The sequence below is a fragment of the Pocillopora damicornis genome, chromosome 14, assembly GCF_964200805.1.
Source record: "Pocillopora damicornis chromosome 14, jaPocDami1.2, whole genome shotgun sequence".
NCBI lineage: Eukaryota > Metazoa > Cnidaria > Anthozoa > Scleractinia > Pocilloporidae > Pocillopora > Pocillopora damicornis.
Genome location: NC_142683.1, coordinates 18,173,160 through 18,196,967, shown reverse-complemented (window position 1 = coordinate 18,196,967; position 23,808 = coordinate 18,173,160). Strand labels below are relative to the sequence as shown.

The 23,808-nt window shown below is 39.8% G+C and overlaps 2 protein-coding genes and 1 long non-coding RNA gene across 3 annotated transcripts in view; 1 reads left to right on the top strand and 2 right to left on the bottom strand.

The window, feature by feature from the left end:
- LOC113673894 (kalirin) overlaps positions 1-20,276 on the top strand; it is a gene marked incomplete in the record, with an annotated part of 88,798 nt that extends 68,522 nt beyond the window's left edge. Inside the window, 34 exon segments of the mRNA XM_089194705.1 lie at positions 460-586; positions 1,453-1,645; positions 2,242-2,615; positions 2,750-2,816; positions 2,913-3,016; positions 3,262-3,331; positions 3,430-3,519; positions 3,665-3,808; positions 4,084-4,161; positions 4,283-4,318; positions 4,554-4,694; positions 4,877-5,054; positions 5,311-5,352; positions 5,841-5,886; positions 5,962-6,109; positions 6,211-6,318; positions 6,600-6,804; positions 7,130-7,166; positions 7,315-7,356; positions 8,281-8,343; positions 9,676-9,829; positions 10,260-10,284; positions 11,342-11,617; positions 12,323-12,622; positions 15,150-15,264; positions 16,013-16,352; positions 16,481-16,607; positions 16,864-16,912; positions 17,013-17,039; positions 17,532-17,684; positions 18,033-18,078; positions 18,515-18,604; positions 19,219-19,282; positions 19,457-20,276. Coding sequence (XP_089050831.1) covers positions 460-586; positions 1,453-1,645; positions 2,242-2,615; positions 2,750-2,816; positions 2,913-3,016; positions 3,262-3,331; positions 3,430-3,519; positions 3,665-3,808; positions 4,084-4,161; positions 4,283-4,318; positions 4,554-4,694; positions 4,877-5,054; positions 5,311-5,352; positions 5,841-5,886; positions 5,962-6,109; positions 6,211-6,318; positions 6,600-6,804; positions 7,130-7,166; positions 7,315-7,356; positions 8,281-8,343; positions 9,676-9,829; positions 10,260-10,284; positions 11,342-11,617; positions 12,323-12,622; positions 15,150-15,264; positions 16,013-16,352; positions 16,481-16,607; positions 16,864-16,912; positions 17,013-17,039; positions 17,532-17,684; positions 18,033-18,078; positions 18,515-18,604; positions 19,219-19,275 — 4,052 coding nt within the window.
- LOC149034827 (uncharacterized) lies at positions 13,818-14,533 on the bottom strand. Its single transcript, XR_016183177.1, has 2 exons — positions 14,364-14,533; positions 13,818-14,314 (listed from the first exon to the last, which is right to left on the bottom strand). It is a non-coding gene; the product is annotated as an uncharacterized LOC149034827 (long non-coding RNA).
- LOC113673895 (uncharacterized) lies at positions 20,250-23,379 on the bottom strand. Its single transcript, XM_027190360.2, has one exon. It carries the CDS (start codon positions 22,144-22,146, stop codon positions 21,022-21,024), a length of 1,125 nt encoding a protein of 374 aa, XP_027046161.2. The 5' UTR covers positions 22,147-23,379; the 3' UTR covers positions 20,250-21,021.
- Positions 23,380-23,808: the final 429 nt, after the last annotated feature.

Genomic DNA, 23,808 nt, shown 5'->3' with positions numbered 1-23,808 from the left:
ACGTATTGCGTTTTCTTGTCAATGTAATGTAATGCGTGGTTGTATTAACAAGTTTTGTGAGGCCACTTCAGCGCTAAGTGACTGGTCTTCTGTAACAATATACAACATGTCCCAAGGCCTACAACGATTGTACATGATTGATGGACATAAAGTGTTGTAGAAAGTTAATGTCCCTTCCAAGTACAATGAGTACATCTTTCTTAGTATGCGGCTTTTTAATCTGCACGACACCTTAAAAACACAACAATAACAACAACAATGATAGCTCGCCATCGTAGCTGAATAATACTGAGAAAATATTTTAATCTTAACAACGAAACGAAACCACTTTTTTCTTGTCGTGTTTCACTTCCGATTTGTAACCCACAAGGTTTCCTGAAACTTCAGCATTGTTAGGAAGCGCCGTTGTAATATTTTTAACCGACTTTTTCACTTTTTCTTTGATGTGTTTCTTTGCAGATTCTGTCTCTTTGTCTTCGTCTGACAGTCCTACCACTTCTTGGTACCAGGGCCAACCCACCAATAATAATGGCAGCTCGCCCCCAGTCCGCCGACGATCCAAATCGGGCCCTCAGCTTTCTCTTAGGTAAGTCACCTAAGACTCGCTTTTGCTTTGGCTTAAACTGTGCTTGTTTGAAATACAAGAAATGCGTCATTTAGGTGCAAATGAATAGATTGCGTAGGTGTTTACCGAGCTGTGTATTGTTTGCGAGAACAAGTTGTAATTACTATATCAAGCCACCGTATTGGTAATTAAGTTCAGGCGTTCAATATAGCCAACAAAATACGTGTTCGCAACGCAAATCTAGTTTCGTCACCAATATTTTTATGTTACGCTTTCGAGTTTCCGAATGAAAATTGTGTTAACTGTTAAAACCTGTAGCACTGACTTGAATAAAACGGTAAGCTTTCATTGAAAGCTTGAACGTGAGAACGGTATGAAAGTGACTCTTAAGCTTTCGTTTGAACCCTAAATTCATACACACAAGCTCTCTAACACAGACTGAAAATTTAGAACCACTTTGCATAGCACGAAAAAACACCACCGCATGAAAGTGCTCTCAAGTGGCTTTCATTTGAATTATCACACATCGGGTTTCATTCCCAGACGTAAAAGTAAGAACCACCTTTCACAACGTGGTGAACAGTATCACACCACAGTCACTGAAAACTAGCTTTCATTTGAATGGTCCCACACTTGGTTTTTATTCGCAGACTTGAAACCCAGAGCTCTCTCTTCCAGGGCTTAATAAACAGTATCACATGAACTTACTCCTCAATATTGAACAGTCGAACACTTGGGTTTAATCGACAGACCTAAAAGTTAGAAAAACCTCGTAAAACATAACAAACAGTACCTTATGAAAGAATTCTCAAGTAGCTTTCATGAATGGTTTTATCTTGAGAATAATTAACATTTTTTTTATCGTTAATCTATGTTTTTTTAAACAGAAAACGCTCGTGGAGTAAAATTAAAATGAGCAATAAACCAACCACTGATCAGTCTCCAGGAACACCCACACGGATGCCAAAGGGGGTCTCAGGGGGTGGGTCCAAGAAGCTTCAACAACTCCTGGGGGCCAGTGAGAGTGACATTGATCTGCTGGTGAGACCCGCTGAGATTGTATCCACGCATACACACAGGGTAAGTCTGGCTGTTACAGTTAGAGACACTATGGATAGAGAGATTCCTTGAACCCTGTACACGCTAACATCAGTGTACATAATCTCTATACTCTTCTCTATACATTTCTTTTGGTTCTGACAAGGAGAATTTGTTTAACAATCAAAGCTTTTGGTTTGGCGAACATTTCCTTTATTTTCATGATCGTATTGAATGATTCCGCGTTATTACTGTAAGGAGATATTAGATGCTGGTTACTCTCAGGTTGTAAAGGATTAAAAGAATTTCAGCGGAGCAAACAAAAGCTGGGAAAGAAATGTTGAGTGAAAGATTTAGATACAATCTGAAACAAATAGACGCCATGTTTGTTGTGTGTCTGTTCTGAAATAGATCACAGATAACTGGGTCTCCTGTGTCACTCGTTCTCCTTACCACACCTTGACGTCACCTGCGATCTGTTCAGAATAGTCGCATGTTAACATGGAATCTATTTGTTTTATTTTATGAAGAAGGGAAATGTTGTTGATGGGGACGTTATCGTCGCGTCTGTCTTCCTATAGAGTTAAGAACCAATCAAAATGGCTGTATAATTCAGCGTATTATATAATGTTCTGCAGAGCATTCCGGAGGAGCTGAGTGATTCGCACAATGGCGGTAATCCTGAAGGAACAGCATATCTGCCTGTTCAGCCTTCCACAAGCGAAGGAGAACTAAAACTTCATCTTAGCGATGACGAGGAAGACGATGATGACGTAGAAGATGACTTTGAGAATGAGTACGACAAAACACCGGAAGAGGACGGTGCGGAAGCGGAAGAAGAAGAAGAAGAGCCACAACTTCCCGTGGAGCACGATGATCCACAAGAGGAAGAAGACGAAGACCAAGAACAAATCGGAGGAGAGGAGACCGAGGAACAAGAGGTCGATATTGCGCCATCTACGCCAACCCAAGATCATGAAGACCCTGAAGCTGTGGCGCTCAAGAAAAGAACGTAAGTGGCTGATATTTGCGATTAACATGAGCCAATTTCATTTCGTTGCGTTTGTTGAGTGATGAATCTTGCCCTTAGTGTGATACTTTTCTCAATTTTAGCTCATTGGGTTTTACGTGCTTTTTACTTGTTAGATTTGTGTTAAAGGAACTGATTCAAACAGAAAAAGATTATGTCAAAAGTCTCGGAGAAGTTGTAGAGGTAAGGATTTCAGATGTCAGGCTCAACAAAATTCAGTGGTGTCTGATATACGGTACAGAATCTCAGTGGTGACATTTTTTCAAATCTTTTTTGCAGGGTTTCATTGTTGAACTTGCAAAGCCAGAGACGCCTGAAGAACTGAAGGGAAAAACGAGGGTGTTATTTGGCAACATACAACAAATCTACGAGTGGCACAAGAAGTAAGTATGAACCAACATTCGCTTGCACGTTCTAGTTAAAGAATGAGTTGGTGACCAAATGAGAGATTTCATGGCAAAGGGCCAACGAAGAAACAACCGAGTGAACGAGCGAACGAGGGCGAACGAAGAAACGAGTCTGTGTGCGTGCGAACGAAGGAACGGACTAGATTTGGGAAGAATGCAAAGCAAGCGGTTGGTGAAGGATTCCAATCAGTTTAACATCTATTTTTTGACTCTCTCTGCAGCAAATTCTTAAAAGAACTGGAGAAATGTGAGGATGCACCTGAGAAGCTAGCCTCTTGCTTTTTAACGTCTGTAAGTTACCTTCAAATACAATCTAAACAGCAATTTACACGACATAAGTTCTCGTCTTTTGGTATCTTTTAATTGATGTATTTTTGTAATTCCTTCAGGAACGTTACCTCAAATTTTACATCTTTTACTGCCAAAATAAACCCAAGTCCATGAATCTTGTCCACGAATTCCGTGATACATATTTTGCGGTGAGTTGCTGTATATCTTTTTGTTCATCATAATTTTTTCCTAGTTGATGAGGTCTGGAATTATCACAGCTTTAATACTTGTGATAAGAAAGCATAAGTCGGTCACAGTTTTGTAAAATTACTTCCATTTTAACCGATTATTTAGGAAGTCACCGAGCGTCTCGGCTATCGACTTGGCATTGAGGATTACCTGATTAAACCGGTTCAACGAATCATGAAGTACCAGCTCCTCCTCAAAGACTTTGTCAAATATACAGGCAAGGCGGGACTGGACACTACAGAACTCAAGGTGGGTCCCAGTCCACCTTTCAGTAAAGCGATTGTATTGATTCTGCTTTGCTAAGCGCCGTGACTGGTTAAGAAAACTATCACCATCCTCTCAACCATTCAGATGCAAAACTGAAACCAATCGTGACCAGGTCACCCGCGTTTTCCTGCGCTCACCTACTTTTTCCCGCGCTTTAAGCTGTTTGCTTTACATTGTATTCCTTATGAAATTTTCCTGTCTTCTTATTGAACAATGTGCGGCTTAGTGATGTTGTTATGTGTTATCTATGTTTACAGAAAGCTCTGGACATGATGTACGTTGTTCCTAAGAAAGCCAATGATATGATGAACGTTGGAATGCTTGAGGGTTACACGGTAAGAAAAACAAACACACTTGTTTTCAAAATTAAATTACCTTAATAATGATTTTCAATACGTTTCGTCATGACACGATTTAATTCTTGTTTTCCTTTTTTTTTTTTTTCTTTTCTTTCAGGGCAAGATAGCAGCGCAAGGAACTTTGATTATGCAGGTAACTAGCATTCAAAGAATTCTCCGTAAGATGATCATCAGCGCTCTGATATTGCCAAGTTTTCCCCGTTGAATTTTGCCAAAATTCTCTTGATATCTTTAGGGAGGTTCAAAACAGTTTACCTTTTCCATCTCATTTCCTCTATCTTACCATTCCTCCCCTTCCTGAGATATCACTTTGTTGATGATCCTCCCCCTCCTCCCCAGCTACTAAGCTTTTTATTCTTGTTTTCCAGGACACACTGATGGTGTCTGATCCAGAGACTCGTAAACCATGCAAGCGGCAAGTGTTTTTGTTTGAGCAGCTCATGATCTTCAGTGAACCTTTTGAGAGGAAGCTGGATTGGACAGTGTACATATACAGACACAGCATTAAGGTGCGTCAATGTACAGAGAAATATAATTTTTTATAACCTTTTAAAAACTCTCCTCATATGCGACACGCGTCTTACATAATGATAGATTCAGTTAATGATGCACATTCCTCTGTGGCAAAATAACCCAAGTCGCTCTGGCCAGGAACTATTATTGATAAATTATTCGCCTTACACCATCACAGGTGAATCACATGAATTATATGGAAGGGGTGGGTGATGATCAGTTGTCGTTCGCCATTTGGACCGGTTCAGACCCTGACGCGGAAATCTTTACCATGACCGCGAGCTCAGCCGAGAAGAAGAAAGACTGGTTACAAGCACTACAAAAGATGCGGGAATCTCAACGAGCGTTTGCTATGGGTAAGGTTCTCGAGATTGTTTACAAAATGAAATAATCCCAGAAATCATGCGCTTTTGTAATATTCTTCCTTTTGTATATTCATTGGATATGGTAGAGTTTGTTTGATTGTAATCGTAAAACCATTTCACTTGATTACCCATTTTCCGATTTTTTCTTGAAGAAAATATGAGCATAATCTGATTTATTTCCGCTGCATTTTTTTCCCCAAGTTTTTGTTAACTTTCTTTTCAACTTTGATTTAACTGTTCAATACAGAATCGCCTGAAGCGGGGCAATTTTTAAACCAAGGACACAGAGGTTTGAAAATAAACTTTAAACTTTGAAATTAAATTTAAACACGATGTGATTATATAATTTAGAATTAATTGTTGAGTTTGTAAATTCAGTTAATCAGACTTTTACGCCTGTAAAAGGCGAACGTGTTTAAACTTAAAACGTAAACTCTCAGTAACCCTTCAATCACGTTCAGTTAGCTTCTTATGACGTACTCATGCTCTTAATGACCGTACAGGCTTGATATTAATAGACAGAAAAGTAATAATTTTAAATTGTTGTTAAATTGTAATGATCCAATGTGTAAAGAGGAAATTATTTTTAAACTTCTTGTAAAACATTTTTTTTAATCGTGACATCCTTTCAGTAACTGGTATGTCGCTGTCCTCTGTTGTAACGTTCTTCAAATGTAACTTAAACTGGTCACTCTCACGTTAATCTAAATTGATCCAACATTTCTCTTCTCAGCTATTGATACTCATCACTGTTTGTTGTCCTGATTCTTTTCACAGCGTTAGAAAGACCAATCGAATATCAGAAACAACAAGCCAACGGCCTGTAAGTAAAATCTTACCTTCTGAAATAAAAGGGAAAAAGTTAACCGCTGATTCTCACGTGCTTCTCTCTTCTTAGTCCTCCCGCATTGACTCCTGGGTCCCCCGTCACGACTCAGGGTCAGGTGACCCCATCAAGCAGCACGACTCTACCGCTGACCACCTCTGCCACTCGCGGGCACAGCCTAAGCCTTCCTAACACTGGCTCACTAAAGAAAGCGTCACAGGTAAGAAAAAGGCGCCGGAACTGTTTTTGGAAGAAAAGCTGTATCTTTGCTCAATATTTAATAAGCGAAAGAGATCGACGCGTATTTATCGTTGTCTCTAGATACCAGTCCCCTCTAGTCAAACCAGTCGTCTTAAGCACATGAATCTCATCGCTCTGGAAACTGCTCAATCTCTGGAGGACCTGACGTCGCCTTTCTCGAATACTTCGGTGAGCTGAAACGTTCTTCATCTCTTCCACGAAGTCCCTGTTTCACCGAATTTAGCTCCTGCTAGGCAAAAATGTAAAAACGTTTCTTGATATCGTTAATGTTCATGTTCTGCTGCTTAACCTAAGAGTTGTGGAACCTAGTTTCTCGAGGAAATGGAAAGATCCTATTGTTGTAAAAGAGCAACGAGATTACTAGTGTTGCTTGACGTGGGGTTGCTACGGATACCGCGTGACTGCTACAGATACTGCGTGACTAATGTTGCTACTGTTGCTATTTGCAGCGTACTAAAGAACGTTTCGTGGTACTGGAGGATTTCAAGTCCAAAGACAAAGATCATCTTTCTGTGAAGAAAGGAGAAGTTGTGTACCTGGTGTCCAACAAGAAACACGACAAGAACTGGCGATATGTTTGTAATTTCACCGAGGACAAACTCGGACTTGTGCCCGCCAAGATCTTGAGAAAAGAAGCCAACAACAATCTCGAAGGTTCGTTCCTGTCTTTCAATGCAAATTCTTCTCATTTTTTATCTGTTGCTGAGATTTTAGAGTGAAATTCAGTAAGTTTCCCTACTCGTTGTTTTTTTTTCCTTCTCGTTTCATTTCTGCTTGGAATTTTCTTGACATTTAGCTTCCGTCATAAATTCCTTTTTTGGCAATTGGCGGGGAAAAAGGTTTCATTACATTTGGTGGGTAGGAGTCGATATAATGCACCAAGATTGTAGGAAACTCAATAGCAACTGGGAAATTTGAACTTCAGGATCACGTGCGACGTCACTACTTGTCGTAAAATTTGTTTCGCCTTTGGTTTCAGATTCAGAAACTCCGATGTCTCCCAAGAAAACGGCCGGGTAAGAATCTTTTTGTTATACCGTTTTAGTTTTCCGTGTAGTCTTTTATTTTATCAATTTTTTAAGCAGTGAGTTTTCCTTTTGTTATTTTTTTTAAGTCGCATGTCATTGTGAGTTCTTGACTTTCGTTCTTGTGGTTCGTGTTCAGAACATTTTCAAGGAAAAAGGTTTCAAGGCATGAGAGTTTTACGTAAGTTCTCGATTTTTTCGTTTTGTTTTGTGTAATTATTTATTTTTTGTTTTGTTTTATCAGCTTTGAAAACTCCTTTGTTGTTGGTGTTATTATTTTTACTTGTATAAGGAGATGGGCATCTTACATCTGAAATTTGTTTTGGTTATGACAAACAGGTTACGATTTCGGCGTTCGACAGTAAATCGTTCATATTCAATCGATAAATAATCGTCTAAGAAGGGGTAGTCGGCGCTTTAAGCTGCGACCGTTTGGTCGCCTTAGCGACCTGTGTTCGGCGGTCGCGTAACAAATTGTAAAATTTTTAAACCTAATGTTAACGGTCCTAAGTCTAACTAGATGCACTGAGAAGTGCGCTTACTGTTAATGATAAAATGTTTCGATTAACTCCTACGAGCGCGCAAACGTTGAAATTGGCGGCTGCGCGGAGAATGGGAACGGGTGGTGGTCAAGTTGTACTCTGCCTCATGCTGCAAAATTGGCTTAATGGTGCTGGGTTTGGGTTGCAGCCTAACTAGATGTAAAGAGGTGAAAGTCGTGTGCATGCCAGTCGTATGGATTTAATATACCGCACTAATGCTTTGATAACGCTAATCTTACCTAACCGGTGAATTTCATCAACGTAGACAGTTATTACTAGGGTTAAGTGAAATCCTCGACTCCAAGGTCTTTCAGACCCTCATCCTGGGAATGAGGGCAGCCTCGTTTCGAATCAATGATAACTTTGTTTGCGTGAAGCCGTTTACTTCGTTTCTGGGATTCGGGCCAAGGAAGGACTTTGGAAAGAATTTGTGGTCAGGTTTTTCTGCTGTGATCCTCCGTAGTTAAGGTATGAAAAATGTCTATGATGCACAAAAGACCGAAGCATCTCGGGAACATGATGCCACAGTACACGAATAATTGTGCACTGTTGTTTTCAACCAGAATGGCTAAAAAGAGTAAAGAGAAGATTCTTCCGTCTATTACACGTCATCGGAGCTTTAATACGTAAGTGTGCTGTGGCGTATGTTTGTATGTGTGTGTGTGTGTGTGTGTAAACTCTGCTTCTCTGCAGTAATCAGCATTGACCTTAGACCACTGGAGTCCTGAGATCACGTGGAGTTTTTTAACCAAATCAAAACGTTAGGAAAACTGAATTAGACCAATTAAAATGGACGTGTTTGGAGAGCGCAGGAAAGCATCTTAGGTACCCGGTTGTGAAGGCGGGTAAACCTGAAAAAGCGCGCGGAAACGTGTGTTCAGTGTAATGACGAGGTGAACAAAATTGCCTGATTTGTCTGAAAGGGCTAGCTCCTCTTTCTTCCTTCTGATCGGCAAGTGAATCATTGAAGCAAAAAGACTGAAAACCAAACGCCCCACGGCACCAAGCTAATTGTCCAAGAAGTATGGATTTGAAAAATAATGTTATTCGTTTGTCTTGAGGGTGGGATAAGGAAAAAGTTTTAAGCTCCCATGAGGAATTGAACCTCAGACGTTAGGATCTTACGCTCCTGTGCTCCACCTCTGAGCAACAGAGAACTCTGTGGTGAGTTAGGCCATTGTTGGGTTCATGTGTGACACCCATTCTGCATACTGCTAAGATCAACCATGTCGAAAGCATCGCGTGGATAAATAGAATCACGAAGATGGTAAAGTTCTTAGCTCGGTTGTGGAACAAAGAAAGATGTTTTGAGGTATCAGAATTATCTGAAGGACTCCAGTGGTTTCTTGCTTTACTAATAATCCTAACGCGCTTGAATTAACATTTATCATCCATACGTCTATCCAGTTAAATATAAAGTATTTACGCGTACGTGTATTCCTTAATTCTGACCGATAACATTTATTACATCCTTTATGATCAACAAGTAATTTCTCCTCCCCTAACCAATACATTATAAAGAAGACAGGTTATGAGAATGAATTTAAATCATTTAAGGATATTGTTCGATGTAACGCACGTATTGTTATGTGCAAGCTTTGTAAGAAATGTATGAAAGACAATGAGTAGAATTTGAGATCGTATGAGCGAGTTGTAGGGTTCAGTTTACTTTGAGTTTTTGGTTAGGGAACTCGAATTGGTGAGGTTATGGGGGGGGGGGTTTAAAACAGGCTGATGTTTCTTGGATGAGGAGTAAGTGACCCAAGAACCAAAGACTTTACGCTGCGAGACTTTAACAAACTTTGTTAAAAGAAGTTTAGAATGCGGCTTGTCGTGGAATGGTTTCCATCAGGTGATACTCCGTGTCGACCGAGGATGAATGACGCAGAAGATTGCGGGAACAGTTCTAAGTTGTTAAGTTTAAAAAAATGTACTAAAAGTTCATTTATGTTTTACAGGAGTGACAACAAAGATAGACGGACACCAAAGAAACAGAAAGACTCCTATCTGAATGCCTTCTCCAACAAGATAAAACAAAATATCGATAAATACCGAACCGAATTGAGTACAGAAAATGCAAATGATAGTGAAGACATTCCTGTCGCCTCATCGGTTAGTAAATCTAACTAAATCTACCAACTTATCGAGTGATATCTTGACTTTGGTGTCTTTCCCTGGACATCAGAAAGGTCAAAGTCCACATGAACCAAGTGGCTCATTTAGCCAGAATTAATCTCTGTTTCCAGAGCAATAATACCTCTTCCCCCTCAACGGGATGCTGGTCCATCGCAAGGGTTACCCCCCTCTCCCCTTACGAATTTAATCAGACTCCCCTGACAATCCGCCAGTGCCCATTAATCTTGGGTGGAGAGAAGCGCTGTGAGAGTGGAGTGTCTGGACGGAAAACACAACACAATGACGAATCGAGGTTTAGGATCCAGACCCCTTGAACCGGGGTCTAGCGCATTGACCATACAGCCGGCCTGTCTCGCACACCCTGGATGTCGAAATTGATGAACTTGTGTTTTTTTTCTTCTTGCAGAATCAAAAAGGAAACTCCGAAATCAGTACGTATCTAGTTATGATTTCACTATGATTCAGAGTTGTTCGTGTGTACGTGCGTTCATTGTTCATGTGTTTTACACGCGTGCTCTAAGCTTATCAGAGATTTTACCTGCTTCGTTCACGACTCACTTAAAGAGTTCTTTTTGTTTTCATTTTTATTTTAGTTGAGCAAGATCTGCACGAATCACAAACCACATTGCATGCCCAAGATAATCTCTAACAACAGTTAACCTTAAGCACTTTTCGTCACTTGATCCCTGTCAACTCTTTGTCTTTATCGTAAGAAAATTTAAGACTAAAAGCTACAGTTTAAATTAAAGTTTAATTGGGAGAAGATTTAAGGTCTTAAACTTAAGTCACCAAAACTTAACTTACAAGGGGAAAAAAGCACATAGTTGCACGTTTTTATAATTAAGGTTTAGGCGAGTAAAAAGCACTGATAAAATATTGCAGTGCGTGCATTGCGCCATGGTCAGCTGTACATATTTGTTTACAATTTCGTCCTTCCGTTGGTATGTTAACTACGAAGGCGATATCATTAAATTATTTTTCTGAAAAAGAGAGATGTCACTAAACTTACTTAGGTGACTTCGTAATCGTCGCAAAGAATATATTTTTTAAATTCATGTTTAAGACTTAAATTATGTTGAATTAATCAGAAACTTGATCGAAGTCAAAATCAAGGCTTGTGAAAGTGATCTCTTGTCAAGAAATGGAACATACCTTTGAGGTTTTGATGAAAACTTTGGGAAAGCGATCGGCGGCTAAATCCCTCCTTCGAAGCATTGTTGTAATTTTTCCTATGTAGTTGTCGGAGGGGTTATTGCTTGCAGAAAGAACGCAAAAATAATAATGGATTGATTGTAAGCGCTCGACAACAGCAGGCACATTGCACTGTACTCCGCCTTAGTCGTCGTTGAATGAGATAAAGCAAAGAGCTGGCAACGGTAATGTAATGCTTATTTAGTAAAACTAATTCCTAACGTTTTATGTTATATAATTTTTTTCCGTTGCTAACCCAATTAACAATGCACAACGTACTTACTTTCACGCCGTCAGCTTTCATCGAAGTTCTTCGTGACGTCACTGTTAAAAGCGGCCACCATTTACGGCTTCAGTGCAAATTATCATCGCTCCCCACCCACCCCCTCACGGTGACCTGGACTAAGAACCAGCATGCCATAGAAAATTACGACAATATCAGGCTAGTTAAAGACGGAGTCACATATGCGTTGGACATCACGCAAACGGAGACTGCTGATACAGGTCACTACAGGTGTTCTGTCACGTGCGGGTCACGCCGCATCACTTGCTCCGCTAACGTTGCCGTGTTAGGTAAAAGCAAATGCTGTCAAATCAGGTACCCCTTGCTGCTGAATGTCAAGTGGCATAAATTGCTCCAAAATGTTTGGGAATGGACTTCAAGCGAGATGCCGAAATAACATTCTTCATTTTGGTGTCCTCGGCGATTGAATTTCGATCTCCGACGGGTGAATCTCGAACACTCACGAGTACATTTCGATCTCTCTTCAGTGAATTTCGGTCTCCCACGATTGTGTCACGGTCACGCCTTATATTTTACTTCCAACTAATTAAAAGGCTGTTGTGGGTTGATCACAGAAACGTCGAACCCAAGTTGGGACCAAATAGTTTTGGTGTGAAGTATGTCCCACGACTTACAGTAGCAAAGGGGAAGAGGGGTCCCTAAAACAATCAACAATTAAATGTCAGAGTTATCGCCAGGGTAAATCACGGTTGTCTATTTTTCAAACTTGCGGTATTTTTAAATGTTAAACACTAAATTATTTCAAACTTTGGGAAATCTTTCGTCGTGTCAGGTTTCCGTCAAGTGGCATAACTTCTTAAGCGACAAACGCGGCCTCACTGAATTTTCGGTGACGGAAATGTGCCGACCGAGGTCGAGTTTTTCCGTCCCGAGAATCTTAAACACTATCATTATTACGTCATTCCTCATTTGATTTCATTTTCATGTGTTACAATTGTCATTCAGATCCTAACTTTGCTTGTTACATCATTAAGGTGTTCCCGAACCTCCTTCGAAACCTTGCGTCAGAGAAATGACCTCATCATCGCTCGTGTTGCACTGGGAACCACCTAAGTTGGACGGGGGTAAAGAAATCACCGCGTACACTGTGGAGTATAAGGAGACTGGGGTGAGTGTGTGGCAGGCGGCGGTGCCATTTGTGGCGGGAAACAGCACGCTAATTGATGATCTTACGCCGGGCGCCACGTACCAGTTCCGAGTCAGTGCTAATAACGAGATTGGTATCAGTCGACCCAGTCCTATCTCGGATTCTATAACACTGGACGTCGAAAGCGGTGAGTGTTTCAGTAGGCGCAAGTCATATGCGAGCGTGACGTTTGTTTTAAAGGTGGTCACGCACAAAAAAAGCGTAACTTTTTCATCAAATTAGTTGTCGCGCACTTTTGATGGTTTCTACAAAGAGCGCAGAAACATGACAATTGGACTTGTATGCACAGAGATTTAGAAGCTGTATTAAAACCTATTTTTCTATTAAACCTAAAGAGACTCAAAGAAGTTTGCGTTAGTATACTTTTGTGGTAATTTCTACTCATTAAAGGATCCCTTTACCATATAATTTAAAACTTCTACTCAATTAAATCTCTAATCTGAACTGTGTTGCTTTTTTCAGAAGAATCGTCTTAAACATCGAGCTAAATGAACATCAGTTATCTTCGTACTTCAAAGAATTAAACTATTCAAGCCACTTTAGAGATCTTCTAATTATTCTAGTCCAACCGTAAAACAAATGACAAGCGTTGTAAAATAAAACTAATTTGTACTCTTAATTGGTATATTGTTGTATAAACTTGTAAAACTTCCCTAGGACGTACGCTTTACTAGAAATAAATGATTAATTGTTAGGTAGTAGAAAATTTAACTGATCATCCTAACCGTTGGTTGTAGTATTTGAAGAATTGCTTTGTGGATAGCTGCCAAAATGAAACTATTGCCTCCCGGGAATAACAATAAAACGTATGTTCTTTACGTGATCTGCTGGTCAGCTGATAATCACGTGTTGTCACTGAGTAATCGGGCCAATTACTATCCTTGTTGAATGACAGGTCGTGCGGGCACAACTTGTCATTCAGATATAAGATCAATCACTCAAACTTTTTTGCGGGAGAGTTACTTGAAATAAACAGCGTTTTAATCAAAGCAGCCAAGAATAGTTACAGGAATACTGTTAGCTTTCAGATCAGATGGATTGATACCGCAAAGCTTGCAGAAACTTATAAATTTACGACTTGATTATTCTGACATCTACCTAAAATCTTCTGGACGCGTTTTTGTCGGCTTACCTATTGCTAAGCCAATCAGTGAATCAGTTTTTTTTTTTTAGCCACTTGACAGAAGCTTGCATCGCGATTTTTAGGTAGCCTTTTATTACTTTTTAAGTGTTAAAACCAGGTTAAGATGCGTAAATGGTCGTAGTTGTATTAAACTATCAAATTTCTTTAAGGTAGTCTAACCTCGGATTATTTAATCAAATCAACTTTGCTTTACTGATCTCTGTTTTACTGTAGTAATTTCCCTCGTAATTCAATAACTTTAATTAACCTTTAAATTGTGAAACGGTTTGTTCAGAAACAACTCATATGGTTCATGAAACAGAGAGGATAAATTTCCCTCGGTACGATGAATAAACAGTTAAGGATAACAAATAAAATAGAAATAAAATTGAGCTCCGTTACAGAGCAATCTGTGTTCTGCTTGGCGAGGATTTTATTTTGATAATTATTTATTTTAATTTATTGACTAAATTGCAATGTACTTGTCAAGCAGACATGGATTTGCTCTTTTGGGTAGGGTCTGTAGTGATTTATAACATCATTTTTAACCTTAGTCTATGAGGAGACCCTCATTACAAACGCTGCAGGACGTGCGTTTCCCGCCCGGGGGAAGATTTGAGCCCAGATCCCATGCAGGGTTCTTGCTGCCCAAGGCCTCACACGTTCCGCGGGCGAAAAAACGCTGGGGCGAAAAAACTTTGGGGCGAAAAAACTTTGGGGCAAAAAAACTTCGGGGCGAAAAAACTCAGGTGCCAAAGCGTTATTAATGAGGAGCTGTTCATAGTCTATTTTAACTTATGAGTTATGGGGACAACACGATTACATTGAATGATGCTTAAATCAATTTAGTTGTGCTTAATTATCTGAGTAGCTGCTAATTAGAAATAAAAACCGACTGAAATGTTTGACGATGAATTAGTTGTCCTTTTCCAACCTTCGCTTTGCCTTACCTTGTTGCGAAGAACGTTGTGAAACCGTTAACAGAATTTTGAATGAGATTGAAGTTAACGAAGCAATGATTTATTTGAAAGTGAGTGACTAGCGGTAAAAATTTTAAGAATGGTTCTTCCTTTTCACACCTAAATATCGTTCCTAGCCCAACTGTTGTGAGAGCGGACTAAACATGCTTCATCTTAGAGCGTCGTTGCGCGAGGCAAATTGCGACGGAGGAGGCGCGCGTGGGTTTAGATGCTGTTAGGAAGAACCGCGCGAGGAATACATGCCCTGTGATAGAAGATAGGCGAGGATGAGGGTAAGTGAAGAAAGTGAAGGTGGAGGTTCGTGAGAAAAGAAACGCACGAAAGTCGAGAAGCTTTGAGGAGAAGTAATGTGAAAGATGAGTTTGATGCGCGAGGAAAGAAACGCTCGAGGAAGGAGATGCGCAAGGATGTATGCGCGTGAGAAAGGAAGAGCACGAGGAAGAAGACAGAGTGCTGAATATTTAGCGTCCTTTTTCCGTTCTTTGCAATTGTCTTCACCTCCCTACCTTTTGCTTACGGCACATAAAACATTATTTGTTTCTTCCTCTCAGACGATGAAAAAAAGAAAAAAAACAAGAGGAAAGTGCGCTCCAACTCGCGAAGTGATCCTATTGTTTGGAAAAAAGATATTGAAGATTATTATAACATTTACGCCGAGCTTGGAAGGTGAGTTGCAGATTTCTCCGATGAATAATGAGTCACTGGCTCTCTTGTTTTTCTTTTCTGTACTAATGTGTCAGTCAGTCAACCGCATTCCACTTTTCGGTTGTTAAACCCTCTTAACTCCCAAACCAAATTTGTAATTCTCCTTACTGTCAACCATACAGTTCTTACAATGTTAGTTCAGAGAATTTTGTATTGGATCAACAAAATCGTCCTCAAATTGATATATTTCTTTATTCTCGTCACTTATCTGGTTGATATTGTATTGATATTGTAAGGAGAAACTCTATCTTGGTCACTCATGGGAGTTAAAGGGTTAACGCTCTGATCAGCCGCAGAGGTTGCAGTTATATTCTTGCCACTTCATGGAGTGGTCATCCTAGCTTCATGTAACGAGGAAATTTCGAATGCCATGCAGTGAGCATTGTGCACTTAAAAGTCCTACAATGTTGCTCTCCACAAGTAACTTCCGCAAGGGAACAATCGTTCTCTATCGTATCGTTATCTATCTTTGCGTCGCAAAACTTAACCGATTTCCTTACCCGCCTCACCCCCACCTCATTGGCAGTCAAATTTCTGTAGTCTCCTCCCCCCCCCCCCCCCCCCGACGACTGAGCCCCTTTCCGTTCTTCCTTAAAGCCACGTGATTCCTCTAAAATCCACCGACTCCTCCCCTCCCTCCCTGAGTGGTCGCAACGATCTACGTTTCCTTTTACGTCCAACTCTGATGAATGGATTGCACCTTTTTCAGGGGCCGTTTTTCTGTTGTCAAGAAGAGCGTAGAAAAAGTAACAGGGCAGGAATACGCCGCTAAACTGGTCAAGAAACGAATGGTCGGAAAAGAGGAAGTAGAAGACGAGATTTATCTCCTTCGAAGACTCAAACATCCTAATTTGAGTGGATTTATCGACGCTTTCGATACAACGAAGAACTTTGTAGTAATTGTTGAACTTCTTGCCGGTGGTCGGTTGTTCGATCATCTGGTCGTTATGGACAATTTAACGGAGAAAGTTGCCATAGGTCATGTGAGGGAAATACTCGAAGGAGTTCAGCATCTTCGAGATCTTTCTATCGTGCACCTCGACCTAAAGGTGGGGCTATGAACGTAAACAAGTGTGACGCAAGTCGTGGTCATTGCGTGTCCAACAAAGTATTGTTTGTAAAAAGAGGGGTCAAATGTAATCTCTCCAAATTCTTATCTTCTTTTTTTTCCCTTTAGCCGCAAAACCTTCTCCTGGATGGTGGGCCGTTACCAAAAGTGAAAATAATCGATTTTGGTTGTGCAACGGAGATTTCCGACTCAGAATCTGTAGTTAAACAAGTGTTTGGAAATCCTGAGTGTGCTGGTGTGTTTCCATTTACTTCTGCACGTATAATAAACAGTTCCACATGAATGTTCCTCTCTGTAGCTTTAACTCATAGGGATTCATCCACAGACTTGAAAGTTAGAACCAATTTTTGCAGTTTGATCAACAGAACCACTTGTTAGTATTTCTCAGTAGCTTTATTTGAATGACCACAACACGAGGTTTTTTTTCCCACAGACTTGTAATGTACAGCCCCTTTAACTCGCAAAATATCGATCATCTTTTCTTTCTTCAGCTCCAGAATTAGTGGACAGACAACCTGTAGACTTCACAACAGATACATGGTATGTGTCAAGATAAAGGCTTTCTTAGTTAATTTTCTGTTCTGAACTTCTCTGGGTCTTTTATGTCATTAACGAAAATATTTCTTTCCTTTGACTGCAGGAGTATAGGAGTTATTACATACATCATGTAAGTATCACCAATTCATTTCTATGTACGAGTAGATAACTGAGCACTAAGGTAATTTCTGGAGGAGTAGGGATGGGTTAGTCACGAGAGCGCTCTTGTCCTATTTTTGTGGCCTGGGTTGGATTGTTTGTAGTTAGTTCTCTTCCTTACTCCGAGATTTTAATTCAAGGTAACTGGTCGCTGTGATTGGTCAAGAAAACTCCCGCCATCCTCTCAACCAACCAGCTTCTCAACCTCTCAACTAGTCAACTTCTATCAATCGATATTTGGTAACCCGCGTTTTCCCGCGCCTCAGACAGTTTGCTTGTCCATATATTTAGTTCTCGTTGGCGCCTTGTGATATTTACCTTCTCATTGATTGGCTGTTTTACGACACTAGTGCAAGAAACGCCTTTTGACGCTCCACCCCGCAGAATATTCACCGATAGCTTGTTTGGTTGAAATGACTCACTCCTGACTGAATGACTTGACTTTTATCCCCCTGCTATGCAGATTGAGCGGAGTTTCACCGTTTCATGGGGAATCAGTGGAAGAAACTTGTCGAAATATTACAGAAGTTAAATACGAATTCAATCCGAAGCATTTTGAACCAATTTCACAGCAAGGAAAGGATTTCATCTCCTCGTTACTTGTTAAAAATCCGAAGTAAGTGAAGAAGCAGCATTTACAACTCTTCTTTGAAAAGTTTTCCTATTTGCAAAGTGCGTCTTGCGCAATTTACTCTATTCCATGGCATTTTACTGATTAGTTCTTATTAAAATTGTACAGTAATAAACTGAACTGATGGTGCATGTCTGAAACCTCATCGGAAGAGGTCGGAAGCCGTCAAAGAGACCGAAGTCTTCCGACACTGTCACCATTGACTTCGTTTCTTACATCTAATTAAAAAAGTCTCGAGAATGGCTTGAATTCTCAATATAATTTCGATTTTATATCAACTTTTATTTTGTTCCCATCCTAATTCTGAACTTTTTTTACTTCAATTACGTTTAGAAAAAGAGCCGACTGTCAAAATTGTCTAAATTCTCAATGGATTAAGGTAAGACAAAGTTTTCCTTGCAACAATTGGTGAGATTATTTCGCACTCTTCGTATCTCCTTTTGCCAAATTTCCCACGTTTATTACGAGTCGTAAATTTTCGTGCGCATGGCGCTGATTCCAGACTGGTTATTGAGCGCTACTAGAGTTCACTTATTACGCCCCGCCCCTCCCCTGTGAGTTTTCCCGCGTTTACTGCTGCCACCTCTGTCACCTGATTTTCATAAGCTCAGGTAACAGTCATAAATGTACCCAGCTCTTTTCACCATTAGCAAATAGTTTCCCAGTTTTGCCATGCTTCAAAGTTTTTGCCTACCTGTCTTGAGCCTCGTGTTTTTTACCGTAAACCCGATTTGCCTTATTTTTTATCCACAAAACTTATGTAAGAACTTTTATTTAACCGTCGCCATTAATCGTTTTTTCGTTGCGTTTCACAGATGATTAGTCCCAGGCCCCCTAGTCCAGTTAGACAGGTAAAACTCAACATATCACGGTTAGCGGCCTTCAACGCGAGGAGAAGAAATCAGGTAAGAGAACTCAGTGTTATACGAAAGATTGATTCGCTTCTCATTTCTCTTTGCCTTTTGGGTTGAGAATGCATCACAGTTGTAAGAAGAAGACAGAAATTAATTGCAAATTGAAACAACCGAGGAGTATTTTGGAATTAGTTAATGTCGCATTTGGTTGTAAGACTGTTTTTTTCACATTGAAGCTTTTAACTCCTAAGAGTGACCAGCATCTAATTTCTCTTTACAATATCATCCGGAAATCAAACATAAAGGTCAGGAGAATGAAGGAAATGATCACCAACCAAAGAAGCTCTTGATTGTTAAACAAATTCTCCTTGGTAGCTCCTAAGGAAATGTATAGAGAACAGTATGGAGAATATACATACTGATGTTAGGTTATGAATGGTTAACCCTCCGCGGTGGAGAAACGCGTGTCCTGCAGCGTTGATAATGATGGCCTGCACACGGGCGAGTACTCCTCGCCATGTCGCTAAAGTTCTAAGAAGCAGTTGTTGAGTAAGGAAAATTGTCAGCCAGAGAGTGTTGGATTTTTATAATACTACAAGCGAATATATCGTAGCTAGTGTGGAGAATTGCTTACTACATCTTCTTTGATTTCCTTTCCACCTCAGCACGACCTTACGCCATTACCAATGAATAAGAACGTCAAGAACACCACGACTGTATAGCATTAAGGTGAGGGAAAAAAAAAAAAAGTAAATAAATAGAACACTTAAACATCTATAAAGAAATGACACTTACAGTAGCTTTTTCAAATTTTGAATTTTTTTTTTTTTCATTTTCAGAAAGGATTTATGCTGGTCTATTCCAGAGAAAAACTTAAATGTGGTTTTTCCTTTTTTTTTGCAGTTTCAAGAATTTTACTTACGGATAGAAAGTTAGCCCTCTGTTTCGTCACTTTTGTAAAAAACTATTCGTGTATTGAGGAAATTGTGCACATTTTCAAGTTGTACAGCTGTAATATATTTTGAGCGGTCTTGTATGTTAAAGAATAGGTTATTTTTTTATGAAAATTTATGAAACCTTTTCAAAATAATTTGTAAATTGTAGATTCGCATCCAGTCGACCAGTGAGAGGTCGCTGGGACTGGAAATGTTTAAAAGAGAAGAGAAATTTATTGCTTTGTTTTAGTTATCTGCAGAATGGTGGAGGTTCCCACCATTTTCCTAAATAGCTTTTTAAGGGAAATAATTTTTGTTTTCGTGGACAACCAATTCTTTGCGAACGTTTTAGTTCGATTTGCTTGTTCGATTTGCTTGTTTGATTTCGTGCGACGGTTGTCGTTCAGTTGCAGCGGCGTCGCTTCTGATGGATCGGTGCGTTGTGTAACATTGAATATTGTGTATTGGACGGTTGAGTATGTAAAGATGTCGTGGATTTATTTTCTGTTATTCAACGCAAGTCCAAAGATGCAAGTTTGTTTTTAGTGGTTTTTTTAGTTTTTGTATTACTTCTCTTTTCCCCTCTGTCAGTTTCCTTCACAAACCAAATAAAAAGAAGCATTCGTTGGATTATTTTTGCGCTAAATTCCCTTTTATTACCAGCAAAGATACTATTTTCCAGCATTTGCCAAATTGCTGGCTTATTTATTAACTTAATGACGAAGTTAATGACAGAAATTATGCATAGCATTCAGAAATTGTTTGAGAAATAAAACGTGAAGAATTTATTGAATTTGTGTAGTAACTTCGCAATCCTTACATGAATTTTTACCTCTCTCCATTTTACCTGTGGAAACTTTTGCAGTTTTTCTCTTCTTTCAATCCACTGTTTTTTAAAACTGAACCGAGCTCTTTTGCTGTATTTAGGAGTGACTTATAGAACTTACAATTAATTAATATGCATGTTAATCTACAAGACTTTTACATCAACATTGAACTTGCAAAACAAGCCGCGAAGTGCTTGGATCTTTCGTGACAATTGTAACCCTTGAAAAATGATAGCTTTCTCTTAAAAGGTAAAACTTAAAATGTTTTGTTTCGTTGACATATTCATCAGTCAGCTCGATGTAACATGTTTGAAGAACTCATTACGCAAGAGGAAAGCCTATCTTGAATAATTGTTAAAAACACGTAACTTTTAACTTCTTGATTCGGCGAAACGCTTTCATTTTGTAGAATTCGCTTTTATTAAGGTTCTTCTGTATGATTGTACACTGTTAAGTTTTGCAAACGGATACACAACCGGTGTAACTCACGTATTGCTTGTGTTCTCCGATTTCCGGATCATGTTTCTGGTGACGTGAACCACTGTTAATCTCTGTTTTGTTCCATTTTTGCACGTACACCTAATCAACGGATCTTCTTTTGAATGAAATCTTCTTTGCGAAGTTTTAATGTTTTCCGACATTCGAGTCGTGGTTGCAATCACGCGAACGAATCGTTCCTCTCTTGTTTCCTTTCAATTTTTGCACATCATACTGCGTCTATTCCGTCAGCCGTTTTTGCTACGTTCTTGTTCACACGCATCGTATGACTGTCCACTCCGTAAGAGGCGGAATGTTTTTGCGTTTTCTCAATTTGAGTGGAAGGGAAAATTACGTAGGCTATTACCAAACAGAGAAAAAAATCTAAAATTCGACTCGCTGTCTGATAACCCCACCATGGCCAGTGATCCACAACATTCTCTCCTTCGAATTCATACAGTTTGTACAACGAGAACAGTGAATAAAGTTCTGCTCCGACGTTTAGCAATGCAAGAAGCGAGACAAAGCCAGAAATTCGAGCAATTTTTTGCGCTCCTTTCGAAGGTTTGTTTTGATCACCGCTCAAAGTTTTTGCCTGCTCGACCGTGACACTGTAGCTCTGCGGGTCGAGCGAGGCAGAAGAAAGCGTTGAAGCGGTTCGATCCTTCACCACTGTTGAGCTGAAGAACTTGGCTGTGATTTGCGATTCCCAGTTTACTTTCCAACCACTGTACAAGAAGCACGCTGCCAGAATGAACCACCAGGAAATTAACACCGTTTGGCATAAAATAAGCAAACGAGCGAGCTTCGGTGCCAGTGTTATGACCAAATACACAACTAACACGATCACAAAATGCGACGCTATCACCGACACCAGAAACTTGACATTTTGAAGACGCCGTGAGATCAGTCGAAGTTTGTTTACTTCGAGGAAGGCGAAGTGAATCAGTGATAAGGCTGATGTTAAGCAAGGATATCCAATGGCAAAGATGATTCTGCTCAACAACACTGGAAGATCCAAGACCGTGTGCGATTCGTAAGGATCGAGGAACAGGTACAGTGTTCTTGAGACACTAAACGTCATTAACATCAGACAGACAGCAAGAAAGTAATTCGCCAACGTCATGCCTCTAGCTCTGTGTTTGATTTTCACGACACAAATACAAGAGAACACGGCCACGCCGAAGAACAGGACTCCAAAACCAATGTAGTGAAGTTCCCAAAGATATTTCCAATCTCTCAGCGCAAGATCCCAGTCGGGAAGAGGTTCCGGGTTTGGAGGAGCAGACATCTCTGGCCAAGGTTCCGCTCCAGCTTTTGCTCTCGTCACTGTTTCAGGCTCTGTGGATGGCATAGTATGATCTTGACCTCGTGAAATTCTACCCTCTCCAAGTAAAAAGCACAGTTCAATTGTTGAACGATGACCGATTAAATCGAGTTTCTGTTAATTCAATGATATTGTAACGCAAGACTGATCTCTTGATGTTTTTTTAGCCTTGAACAAGTCGTTTGTGAATATCTTCTTCCAACTTATCTGTCTTTCTATGCATTAGTTATTCCCTTATTGTCACGATTAGTTTCGTATCCTTTGTGATGCAAAACAGCTCAATTTGATTCAGCTGATTAGAACGGTGACGAAGGGCCGTTTACAAACAACCTCTCCTTATCACATCCGACAATGACCTCAGCATTATTCAAATTCGCGAGGCAATATAATTCCTATTTTGGTGTTGAGTGTCTCTCTAAGAAGTGGTTTGTCGTTTACGTATCTCCGTTTCTTATATTAACAAACTTAGAATATTCAACTTCAGGAAAAAGGCGTATATTTTTTGACGTATTCACTCAAAGCTTTTTTGTTCCCGTGACAAGCGCACGCGCCCCAACACATGGAAATCAATGTAAAATTTCCTGAGCGTAAACAGTATTAGAAAAAGTGGGGGAGTATTACGGTATTAACAGATTATTCACCTGACATAAGCAAATATGTAAGCAAGTATTGATATTTTCAGATGATTACGTCTATTTCCTTTAAGCAAAGACGAATTTTCAATTTCTTTGAAACGGAAATAGACGTGACTCATTCCGTTGTTATGGCGTTCTAGAGAGTGCAACTAATGGCTTATTCCCCCTACAGAGAAGACAAACTTCCGGCAAACCTTTTTACGAGAAAAACTTGCAATGAAAATTCAAGCTAGCATTATACGCTGGGTAAATATTGAAAGTGGTTTGAAAATATTCAGCTGTGGTTCACCTGGCTCTATTATGACGCGTGGGTTTCACGACAGAATTGCGTGTTTTTTGCCACAAGCATGGAGTCGATTGGTGACAATAGATATAAAATTTTAATTCCTAAGAGTATCTTCTAGAATCCCAATGGAAGCTTACGATACAATGGACGAACAAAGAAAGTATGACGAGTACGGAACGCGTTAGTGAAAAACAATTTCGATAGGGAAATCACTTAGGATATTTTGGTCAAAGTTGTTAAAAAAAATCTATCTGAGTCTTTCCGACCGTTTCTGTTTTCATTTCAATTCAGTTCCTGGTTACAGCGCTAAGGGTTGGCTAATATTAAAGGGTGTATTTTCAGCCAGTTTCTCTTTCTTGATGATCATCGTCATGCTTACTGCATACATCAGGAAAGAGCTTTTTGTCCTTGGTGAAGATGATAATTCAATTAAGGCCTCTTTTGAGAAGAAAAACAATTACTCCACCTTAGGCTCTGATTAGTTTTGAAATCAGCCCCTCCTCTTTAGACCTTTTTACATCCTAGCATCAGTATGCAAACTCTATAGGATAGTGACAATTTTCACGCATATGTGAAGTGTGTTATAAAATTTGATTGCCTCTCAAGGGAGTTGATATTCATTGAACTTAACCAAAACTGAACGTACAAACAGACTCTATGCCCTAAACCTTTTACGCGCCAACATCAGTATGCAGATTCTCCATACTGTTCTCTATACATTTCCTAAGGTGCTGACAAGGATCAACAATCAAGAGCCTCTTCAATTGT

What these genes read in the sequence shown, in the direction of transcription:
- LOC113673895 (XM_027190360.2), bottom strand. Translation starts at nt 22,146, where the DNA reads ATGCCATCCACAGAGCCTGAAACAGTGACGAGAGCAAAAGCTGGAGCG.